Below are 12489 nucleotides of genomic sequence, written 5' to 3'. Positions count from 1 at the left end.
AGCTGGTTGTTCGGTCTTGTGCGGTGCCCCAGTGGTCTACCAGACTACAGGACTGATGATGATGATGAATGAATAAATACAGAGCCATAATTTCAATGATGTGTTGAAAGACTGGTGGTTATCCATTATCACTTTGGAAAATACATGTAGAAACATGCACCAAATGAATAAATTAAAAAATCCATTGGCAGTTTGGAAATATTTGCTGTTACCATAGGAAGAACATGAGCCTTTTCTAGACGTATCAGATGTACCAGTAGTTCTTCTAAATTGTTTATGACCTTACAAAAAAATTCAAGTAATGGTAGAAGTAGTTTTCAAAAGAGTTTGATGTAAGTGTTTTCCCATTATAACTGAGGAATTATTGGACATGTTCAATCAACTTTATAGCACTCCAAATGTAACACAAAAAATAAATAGTTTAACATGCAATTTTAATACAAGTAAAGACCGCTTTCTCCAGAAACCATTTCTTCTCATAGATGTTAGATATTTGTACCTGCTTTTAATGAAAAATGAACTGTATTTTCTTGAAATGCATAAATCATGAATCTCAAAATTCATGTAAAGGCCTCCTCCTCCCAAAGATTCACAGGTTATGGATGCAGTATAATTTATCATTGTGATGGCAAGTAAAATTTCAGCCTGAACAATCTCTGACAGTAAAACTATTGCAGAACAGCTTTGAGCAGTGTGTACAATCAATCATTTGAAATGAAACAAAAGATACATCAAAGACAACAGGACCAATGTGAAATTCAATTTATTTTATTAAATTTGCTTTCGGATAAAAGTTATTTTACATGGTTATAGCTTTCTCATTATTTCCCATATATATATATATATATATATATATATATATATATGAATAACGTCAGCATCAGTGAAGGAATGCTGGGATTGTGATAGATTTGTTTGTTTCAGTAACAACCGAAATTTCAGTATAAATGCTTTCATTTAATAAAGGTCTAAATTAACTTTTTGTAACTGGCATCATAGTGACTGTAAGGGTGGAATTTTTCTTGTTGAATTTGGCTGTAGCCTCCTCATCACATATAGCATTTGGTAGGTCTAGATGTAGCTCGTACATATCAGGGACATACAATGTTATGTCATCCTGAAAAGAAAAAAAACAGTAAGTCTTTATCTTACAATCATTTTGCAGAAATAATTTAACAATAAATTCACCTTAGTATATACTGTAGCTAGTACAAACTTACTGGACATCATTCTTCAGAATTCACCTTGAAAATAAATAATATAATATGTAAAAACAAAACGAATAAATACATGGTCATAAAATTCAATTCCGTTTTATGGCATCAGGTATTGTCTCTTGTTGAGATGAGAGAAACATATCCTGAGATTCTTTCTGATGGCTTTTGTGACAGAATTTTGCCCCCCAAAGTAATGTGTCTGCCATATATTTGTGAAAATTAACATAAAAGTGTTTGCTTTGTATTTGTGAAATGTAACATAAAAACATTCAAAGGAGGTATAAGAAGCTTTGACAAAATGAAAAAATTGATATACCTATCAAATTTTTGGTTCCGGATATGCTGATTTTTAGTATTAATATTTGTCCATGCTTGATTAGTTTCCTCTAAAACTCATTATTTATAAATGTCATTGTCTCTTTCGAAGTACTGTACTTTGGAATTTAACTCAATGCCAGTAATTTATTCCTTTCAACTGTTTTTAAAATTTAATATTAATTGAGAACATGCATACGTAGAGACCTAAAACAAGGGTATTTCTGGTACAGCCCATTGGTGAAGTTTTAATGGATTAGGTCTTAAACAGGTCCTGAAGGATGATAATAAAAGTTTGTAGTTGCTATTATTTTTCTGTTTTATTTAAAAAATCTTGGCCTACACTACACATTTTGTTCAAAAGGTCAAATGTGCTGACATGCCACAACACAATGTAGTTTAAAAACGTGCAGGGACAGCTGTAATGTCTGGAGTACAGACCCTGATGCAGGCGTTCAATTATTGTAGTTTTTGGAAAGTCCAGGATTTGAGCTTTGTAACTGTTGAGTGTTTAAACAGTTGAGAAAACATAATGACCAAAACAAATGCATGGGATAATTATGGGCATCTTATGTCCAACATCTGACATGTCAAGTTAACAGATACTTTACCATTTTTACCACATTCATTGGACATACCCATTAAATTTTGTGATTTTAGGATATTTATTTTGTAAATAATTTTGTTGTTGTTCTAGGGTTTAACGCCATTTTTTCAGCACAAGATAGGCTATACATGGCGGCCAGTATAACTGGTGGAGGAAGAACCCTGGAAAACCCAGGATAGAACCACCGACCCACGAGAAGCTACTGGCAGGCTTTCCCACGTACCCACGCTAGCCGAGCCTTGGACTCGAACTCATGCAGATAGAGGTGAGATGGCAGTGATCCGGAAAGGTGAGCGCTTTAGACCACTCAGCCACTCGGGGCCCCTTGTAAATAATGAAATGATCCTGGGTATATGTTTTGAATAGTAACATGTAGTGTGAGTGACTGTGGTTGGATTATTCATGGGTAATTAGAGATCTGTGTCACTAATGTATATAAATCTAATTTTCTTTGGAGGAGGTGAAACAGTTTGTGACATACTGTTTGTAAAATTACACCCATATATGAAACATCTCCAAATATAGACACTTGTAGAAAATAATTACCTTCCTTAATATAGTTTGACAGCCTTTGTGTAATACTTAAAACAGAATCATTTCCATACAACTTATCAATTAAAAGTAATTGCTTAAGCCTTAAATATTTGCTCTAAAAATGATTTCTGATTTTTTTTTCAATGCACTATTATTAGTAGAAACAAAGACTTAAAAAAGAAACAAATCTGATTATAGGGATATCTGCATTTGACCGTGATTGTAAAAGGAAACATAATTATTAATATCTCACAAATTATATTCATCCCTTTTATATGGCAACTTTCTTTGTGAATTAAGTACCCACAAAATAAATGATACCCACAAAATTAAATGAATTCACAATATTCAAAAGTTAGCAAGAAATAAAGTTGTGAATTCTAAGATTTAAAACATCAGATGACCATAGTGATCAGACTGATTTTTATTTCATAATCTCAGAACCCCACCACATACATCATACTTATGGAACTTAGCTAAGATGTATTCAACTATGACAAAGGAATTTGTGTGACAATGTTGTTTTTATTTAGACTGGGGTTTCTGTACTTTTTCCAACTACAGATAATACCCACCTGAGAGATCTCAAGTTCACACTCCGAGACTGATTTTACACCTGGTAGTAATATTGTCAGCGTCAGCAATTCTGAATTATCTTCCTTTGTCCGCTCCAACTGATACTGTGGTTTGGGAAGAGAATTTGCTTTATTTGACACTTCCTGAATGAGACCTGACTTCGCTTTCTTGTTTTCCATTGGTAGTAATATTTCAGGTTTGCTATTTGTCCCAGATGTAACTGTTTCTGACTGATTATTACTAACAGCAATGTTAGCAAGTTGGTTTAACAAAGATCCAGGTTTTGCTGTGGCCAAAGGTCCAAAATTTTCCTCTAGGTGAGAAAGATCTTTTTCAAACTGTTTATCTTGTGTTGTGAATGACTTTCTAAAGCTTTCATGGATTCTCTGTAAAGATCCTTTACATGGTACATCTGGGTCCAGAAGAGTAAAATTCTTAGATATCTTTACATGTTTGTTCACCTGTTCAATCCACATGATTCCAATTTCTATCAATACTTTCCTATCAAGTTCATTTTTTGCGTCACGTCCATATTTTTCAAGTACTTGAGGACTGAAAGCCAAGGAAATGACTGCTACTTTACCTGCAAAATTAACAAGCTTACATTACAGAAAAAGTATGGGTGCTTAAACTAATGTCATATACATATATATGCACACACACACACATCTACTACACAGAAGCCATTGAAAAAAGATTTCTCAGTGTAACATTATCAGCAATATGTGGGTTTTCATGATGAAGAAACAATACCAACCTTTGTACATCAATGACTATTCCCTTTGAATAAGATAGGTTAATCATAATGGATATTCACATGACTTTGGCACTACAATGGCAGTTAATGTATTTCAGTTTAATATATACTATAATGAAATTACACTACCTGCATGACCTGTGATTTTGGACTAGGGCACTATCTATTGAGACTTTTAAAAGATGGGCACAAAAATATCTTGCCTTGAAAAAATGAGTTGGAAAAATCTGTTTTCATTTTTTAGGAAACAGACTTGTTATGAAAATAACATTAATGCCAACAAAAGGAAGAAAATAAGTTCTATTTGACAGGTGATATATGAATACCTAAAGCGTGTGTAAATTGCTCTCAACAACAATTCGTATCTGCAGTCTCTAGCCACTTACATACCATACAAGTACCAAGATTAATTCATTGTTTCTACAGAACCCACATTATATCCCACTTTTATTCCTTAGGGCCATCTTGTGAGGTATTTAACACTATAGTTTATGCACAAATGCTGCTTGATATATTTTTTCATTCCTTCTTTGTTTTATTTCGTGATGGTAATTTATGGCATACGCAGTATACTGTAATTTCAGGCATTTACTCGTGTAAGTTTCTTTGGTGTGAATAGAGATGCTATTTTATTGCAGAGAAAACTACACAGTATTTTGAAGAATCATTCTTGGGATTGAATCTAATTTGTTGGTGATTCTATTGTTTTGGTTATATTTTGTTGTAAGTGTTGTTGTAGGGGTAATAAATCATAACTTTACATATATATCTTTTTAATGTGATATTATAAATTGCTTAGAAGAATTAAATATTGATATGTAATAAAACAATAACATGTTTTCATTTTCCTTTCAATCCCCTTGCAAGTGAGGGCCTCTCAAGTTTATGCCACTGACTCCCAGAAACATGATGGGGACTCCTGAGCTCCATAGGTAAATAGTCCATCCAGGACTCCTCATCCTGAAACTCTGGTGAGGAGGGTTGGCAGGTTTGTAATGGTAGATATCGGAAAACTTGGGCAGAAGTTAACCAGGTACTGTACAGATACTTGCCCAAACAATAAGTTCTGCCTTATGGCAGGCATATATAAAAAAAACAACTTAGTGTAGGGTGTTTACAGATGGACAGACAGACTTACATGCACATTGATGCCAAGGTGATATTTATGCTAAGTGTCGGCCAAATGGGATCAACAATCAGCCAGGTTTTGCAAGCACTTAAAAGAATAATCAAGTTCAAATTGAAAGCCTTCCTAAACTGCTGCCATTTTTCAAAAATTGTTTCATGATACATCTGAGTTGTTGTGCTTTTGTTTTAAGGGGAATTGCTGAATAAGTTGTGAGTGTGTGGTCTCACTATATTGGCCTCACTGGTCAGTGATGGGTGGGTGGAGAAGCACTGAATTTCCTCAAACAAAATGAACCAACCATGTTTTTCGTCTTCCACCTCCTCCAGTTCACAGCCTGCTACTTTGACAGGATCTTCTGTTGACTCCTGTGGAGGGATCCTTTCCCAGCTGCAGTAGTTTATGAATATAGGCATCTTCTTCTTATGTTTCTGCAAATAGTATTTGAATAAAATGGCAGTATAACTGAACAATATGGTGGAAGTAGCACACAATAACCAGTTAATTTTGGGCTTTATATTTTTCAAATTAATTCAGGTTTAAATTCCTTTGGACCATGGTTCCACTTACATTAACGATGTCACCTTTTCTCTTCTCCATTACTCTTAAGCTTAGCCACAAACAAACAAGATGAACTTAAGCCATACAAGTTATACAGCTTTAAATTGTTCTTCACTTTTCTCTGGATTCTTTTGAACAAAATAAAATACATGTAGTTCTTGTGTGATACTGTAGCAGGATGCTTCCTGCAACTGAGAGATTTTCACAGCATTGATTCTATATAAACACTTGGTTTGACAGGGTCATCTAGTACGCAAGCCGATCAGTTTATAAATAAAACTTCTAGGATTCATGGGTGGTCTAAGCAGTGTGTAATAAACTGTACCAAATAGAATACATTTTACTGTTTCAATTCTCAAATATCAGCAAATTTCTTATTTAACACACTGTTCAGCTAAATGAAGAAAAAAACTAGTTTATCAACAGGAAATATATCTTCCTCTGATATTAATTTTTGAAATGATATCCAGTTCTCAGCTATGTATAACTGTTTTCTTTAGTTCAGTAACAATACATGGTTCCCTGTGAGAGACTTGCAAAGAAACACAGACAAGATCAGACAGACCAGCCAAGAGATTGATGCATGAAAAGAAAGACGGAAAGAAACAAAGGTTCATTGGAACAGGGTGTCAGTCCTACACCCAATTCTGTGACATATGCACATTGTATTCAAGTGCAAAACTTTACAATGGTGAATTTTACCAACAAAGCCGTTAATGAAGGAAGTGACATGCTTACACAGGCAAGATAAAAACAAAATATAAAATATGTGACATGTTTACACAGGCAAGATAAAAACAAAATATAAAATACAGCTTATTTGTGCTACATACTGTCATTATGCTCTTGACACACATGTGGGGTTCAGGTGGGGTTAAGTATTTCATCCCATCCTGGGTATGTTTCTTGATGAATTCCTTGTAGGCCTGTGGATCACTGATAGCCATCTCATCCAACATAGACCATACATGCTGAGCCTGCTGCATGAGTCCCTCCTGGCTGAACCCTTCCATTTTGTCTGAAACAATTTTCAAGACCTAATAGAGTGATATCTGATAGTTGTACTAACAATGAAGATAAACAACCATCAATAAAGTTATCACATACACTGTTGTTGAAAAATACAAATAAAGGTTCTATTCGTAGATGCTGTTCTCAAAACAGCCCTTACAAAATTTCAGGAGTAGGAATTTGCCAGTGCTGAAGGGAAAATTACTGTTGATATTTGTCTTCAGGACAGATCTTTACATTAAATATGTAGTATAGTGATATTCTCTTTAACAGCCCCCCCCCCCAGCGAGGTGCAGATAAAAACATTTTATGGCCGTATAGAGCAGACACATAATGGGCTTTACAGACGGAAACCTCACAAATATTTCTTCACTTCTAAACTGCAAATCTCACAAATATTTGTTGACTTCTTAACTTAACACACTGACATTGTTCCAACATCCCAATTATATATTTAGCTTTAATCCATGCAAAGATATACAAGCAAGTTGATTATCCTTACTACTTATGTCTTCCAATGTCTTTTTTTTTAAATTTGTTAATTACTGGCTATTATTAGCACTGATAATTATCAAAAAATGAAATAGTAAAAACAGCTGAGAAGTACAGTATTGTTGAGCTCAATTCAGGTGACACCTGGTCACCATAAAACAAAAATGGCATGCAAATCATCATGGCTTAATCTACCTCAGATTACAAAATGATAACCAGCCAATTAAGTGGCAAACTCGCTTCCTTTGTAAATGCATTGCATTTTGTGTAATAGCTACAAATCAGTTTGACAGCAGTATAGTTGCCAATGAAGGAACAAGTTGTTGCAAAAAGTGAAAAATGTAATCGAAGTTTCTGTTTAGAAAAAAAAGTGAAAGCAATTCAATTGACCAAATAGGAAGAGTTCTTAGATTAAATTATTGAAGTTATGAATTTTACATACATAACCAATGATACACTGTCACACTGTGGTATATAAAATTAACTAAGTGCATTTCAGCATTTCAATGCTGCTGTTGGTGTTATTGTAGGCTTTCATATAATTTTTCAACACAAGATAGGCTATACATGGTGGCCAGTATCAGTGTTGGAGGTTGAGCCTGGGAAAACACCAGAAAGAACCACCAACCCATGAGAAGCAACTGACAAGCTTTCTCACATACCCACGTTGGCAGAACCCAAGACTCAAACCCATGCAGACAGAGGTGAGATGGCAGTGATCCATAACAGTGAGTGCTTTAGACCACTCTGCCACTCGGGGCCCCTGCATTTCAATTCACTACTCAGTATTGTCCTAAAATGTAAGATGTCTACCCTGATATTTATGATGTTTGTCAACCCAAACAACATTAAAATCAGGGTAGGGTATTCGCATACCCTCCCAACTGTTTGTAACCCATTACTGATTTCAAACACGAAAAGCATCAAGGGTATAAAGAAAGCACAAAACTTAGTCATTTCATTCATTTATTCTAATTTCTAACCTGATTTTGCCAAGGGGTCCTTAACAATGTTAAATTATTAGCATTTCAAAGCAAATGGAAGCTTATACTTTAAGCAAGCAAACAGCCTGCTTGCTGTCCATTTCTGGTTTCTATTATGGTCTTTTTTTCAGTAAAAACTGTTTTGTCTGTTGCCCAATATAGCACTGTTTAGTTTTAATATTTCTAAAACAAACTGGATAAAAAATGTATGGAATTATTGAATTTTCAGAGACACTGAACTACATCACATCTGTTGCTTGAAAACAGAGTCTGGCCCAAGCAAATATGGCCACCATGTTGCTCAAGAAACTCCCATTTTACTGTTTTGGTGGCTTAAGTGGTTAGAACACCTGCCTCGGAAGCAGGAAGTAGCAGGTTCAAACCCTGGCCAAGTCATACCAAAGACCTATAAAAATGGTATTAGCAGCTGCCTCGTTTGGTGCTCAGCATTAAGGGGTTGGTGTTAGGACTGGTCAGTCTGGTGTCAGGATAATGTGACTGGCAGAACATCATGTTACATTTCTGCAGCATGATGCCCCCGTGCTAGACATCACTATAAATTGCCACACTACAGACATCGTGGTGATATGACTGAAAATTTTTCAAAAATCCAAATCACACACATAAACTTTTGATTTGAAACTTCAACAAGTTGACAGTGTCTAAGACCTCCTGGCAACAATCAGGTTAGAACTTATAAATCAATGAATGAATGTTTTTAAAATCAGTAGCAGGGAAACAAACAAACTGGATGGCATTAGAATACTATTGCAGAGGGCTATGGTATAATGTGTCTTAAAGTTTGTGATCGGCAAATCTGTAAATAAAAACACTTACCTTCAAGATATTGTGTATGTCTATTTATTGTTCTTTGGTCTATATTAAAATGCATTTAATTTCCAGTTTAAATCAGATGATTGTGGGAAACAATAGATAAGCAGACTCCATGTGGACTCAAAGCTATGTGAAGGGAGTTACTCTGATAATACCACCAAAAACAGTATATTTTTATGATTGCATATATTGGTCCTAATCTTGATAATTTGATGTTTATGTTGCACAAAGCGTAAATGCCGGGTCTATCAATGAGAATGGACCACCAACCTAAGCATGAAAATATGTGTCAACATCAGACTGTTTAGGTGTTCCAACAAAAAGAAATAAGTCATGTACAACAAAGTTTTAAATTTAAAGTCAACATCTGTCAGTTGCAAAAGCCACCAGAAAACAACAACCATCCATACTTCATAGTATGACTCTTATTTGCTACCACAGATTTGATTCCTTGGTACCTGACAAATACTGTCATCATGTGTTCTGGCTGTTGCATAACATCACTGGCCATTAGCCTATCCGATAACAAACTAGTTAACTGATTTATTATGGTGAAAGCAATTTTAAGAAGATATAGATTCTGTTTGAGAACATGGAGTATGGCCATTATTTGGAAACAGTGATATTTATGGGTGTATTTTTAAAACAATGTTTTCGTCAGCAATCCCGACATTTTCATGAAATCAATTGGTGATGCAGGACTAGTAACTTATGGTCATGTAATGTATACAAGATAAGTACATGATGGATGGCACTTTGCAGAAAAAATTTAGAAAAATCGGAATAACACTATAACATTAGCACCCAGGAAATCATAGGAACCTACCATGTAGTGTGTTTGATTAAAGTAAAAGTCACACAGGTCATGTACACATTCAATACTATTTCAGTAATGGGTGTCATTTTTTAAAATTTGATTATACATACCTTTAAGCAGAAAGTATTCACTTCATTTTGACTCTTATACATCCACATTCCTTTCAAAGGTCATTATTTTGATGCCCTGAGAAGTGCATACAGCAAAATCAATGTTAAAATACACAGATTTTTTTTAACAATATGAGCCTAAAGGTGTGATCCAGTACAATCCGGATTGAATGTCATGTGATGTGATGTAGCAATAAAAGCTACGCATATTGATAAACAAATTTGTACTACCCTGTACTGTGATGATTCCTCCTGACGTGCTCTTTTCTTGACCCAAATTTAGTATATGGCTTACATTGTCAAATACCATAAACATCGATAATTTTTGTCTGGAAGATTCTTGATGACAGTTAAGATACAGAGCATTCAATAATCAGGATTGAATAGGCTTTGGTTAAAGAAAACTAGTGTTAAATTTTAAAAGAACAATTTATATTTAATTTAAAATTAGTAAATGCACATACATGACCAATGTGACTTTTACTTTAGTACAAGTCACATGGGTGATTCAGCACCAACTATTTCAGTAATGGATGTCATTTTTTGGAATTTGATTCTACATAACTTTAAGTGGCAAGTATTCACTTCATTTGGATTATTATACATCCATATTCCTTTGGAAGGTCATTATTTACATGCCCTGAGAGGTGCATATGGCAAAATTAATGCTAAAGTACTTAGATATTTTTGGATGAAATGAGCCTAAAAATTTTATCCAGTACAATCCAAGTTGAATGTCGTGTGCTGTGATTTCACAATGAAAACTTCGCATATTGATAAACACATTCGTAATAGTCTCAATTGTGACAATTCCACTTGACATACTCTTATTTGGACCCTAGTTCAGTACATGGCCATCATTGTAAAAGTCCATAGCAATAGATAATTTTTGTCTTTGAAGTTTCTTGGTTACAGTTAAGGTACAGAGCATTCAGTAATCAAGACTGAATAGACTTTGGTTAAAAAAAATTAGTGTGAAATTTTAAAACTATTTATATTTAATTTAAAATAAGCAAATGCGCATACATGACCCATGTGACTTGTACTATATATACCACCATGTCAGCCAATTCTGCGCATCAAGTAATTCTGCACAACGTTATGACATTCCTGTAAACATTTGAATCATGTGTTGTTTTTGGTCAAATATCCAATTTGTATCAAGAAAGAACAATCATCCTTCTATGAAGGAAGTGATATTCATAAAGTGTACAAAAATATCCTATATTTCTACCCTAATTGCATATGAAAATGTTATTTCTAAATGTCAACATGAAAACCCACTCCATGACCATCTTGAACTCGTAACCCAGAAAATCCTATTTACTATGTATCTTTTAGAAGCATAAAATAAATACATTATATAAAAGATGGAAATATATACCTTAAAACAATACTTCATTTTAATCCAAGTTTCCAATTTTGCAATAAGTTGTCCCACATGTAGTTTTATCGTCTGCTATGCAACATGTCAACTTGCTGCTAAAACAGGATTCTCTAGAAATTCCACGACATATGGTCTGTTTCTAAATTTTAGTCATATCTTCCCCATAAACGAGAAGCTGCAAACACATTACATCATATTTATTGTTGGTTCTCTTCAACATCATAGCTTTCTTATATATAAAATGCTGAACTTTACTAAAAAAATTTACACGATCAGTTTAGTTTGCTTACTATCTCTTGCTATTTATTGGCATTATTACATTCAATTTTTTTAAACCAGCTAAAAACCTGACCTAATTACTCGACCGAAATAGTCCAAAGTAATGTATTTCATTTCCATAGCCGGATTAATAAACATTACATCTTTTCAAAGCTATGCGCAGAAAAAGCCGACATATCGCGAGCCATGGCAACACAGTGGTGGTATCCGATGTGTCCAAAAAATAATATTACTTTTAACAGAATAATCTGGTGACAATTGTCTCTTTTCAAGTGTTAAGCACTTCAGTATTTTATTTTCGACAATCGGTCGAATTCGGTATGCATTTTGCTTCAGTATTGTTGACGGAATCCTTACTGTAGGTGCGCAGAAATGCCGACTGAATTGTAACAGTATACGTCTTACTTAACTCTCAATTTCGGAATACTAATGTTTTCCAATGTATCATACATAAATCTTCCATCAATATACCTATACAAAAAATCTTTATCCTTATTTACAGGACAGATCATGCAACTGGATCTTACAGGATAATGCAAATTGAAAATGTTGCAACATTGTATGAAACTCACCAGAAAGCGTCCTTGGTATGCGAAATACGTCAGAGATTTGTGCGCACTGTCTCTAGTCTGGTACACTATCCAATTCATACAACAGGAGTAATAAACTTAACAAGTTCCGGTGTATAGCAAAACTGGTTATTTCCATGGGATTGCAAAATTACAGGCCAATCTGAAAATCATCTGACTTTTCCTTTGTATTCTAGCATAAACCTAGGATGTAAATAATGGCCATTTTGAAAGTTATCTATCTATAAATACGTTGATGCAGTCACACTTGACTATTAAGCAACGGTTGGTGCGTGGTCAAAGATAAAGTAAAG

At 34.3% G+C, this 12489-nt stretch overlaps 1 protein-coding gene across 4 annotated transcripts; it reads right to left on the bottom strand.

Moving 5' to 3' along the window:
* Positions 1-752: 752 nt before the first annotated feature.
* On the bottom strand, positions 753-12302 carry LOC149794420 (PIH1 domain-containing protein 2-like). Of its 4 annotated transcripts, XM_089968627.1 has the most exons (6): positions 12179-12228; positions 9941-10016; positions 6527-6711; positions 5434-5563; positions 3249-3832; positions 753-1117 (listed from the first exon to the last, which is right to left on the bottom strand). In XM_089968627.1, exons 3-6 carry the CDS (start codon positions 6704-6706, stop codon positions 974-976), a joined length of 1038 nt encoding a protein of 345 aa, XP_089824753.1. In that variant the 5' UTR covers positions 6707-6711; positions 9941-10016; positions 12179-12228; the 3' UTR covers positions 753-973. The 4 variants fall into 4 exon arrangements, with proteins under 4 accessions (XP_089824753.1, XP_089824754.1, XP_089824752.1 ...); XM_089968628.1 differs by lacking the exon at positions 9941-10016 and having other exon boundaries at positions 12179-12302; XM_089968626.1 differs by lacking the exon at positions 9941-10016 and having other exon boundaries at positions 12078-12191.
* Positions 12303-12489: the final 187 nt, after the last annotated feature.

Source organism: Sinohyriopsis cumingii, chromosome 8, assembly GCF_028554795.1.
Source record: "Sinohyriopsis cumingii isolate HCF-2022 chromosome 8, ASM2855479v2, whole genome shotgun sequence".
In the NCBI taxonomy this organism is placed as follows: Eukaryota; Metazoa; Mollusca; class Bivalvia; order Unionida; family Unionidae; genus Sinohyriopsis; species Sinohyriopsis cumingii.
Note: the sequence above shows the minus strand (reverse complement) of the source record. Positions and strands in the feature narration are given on the sequence as shown.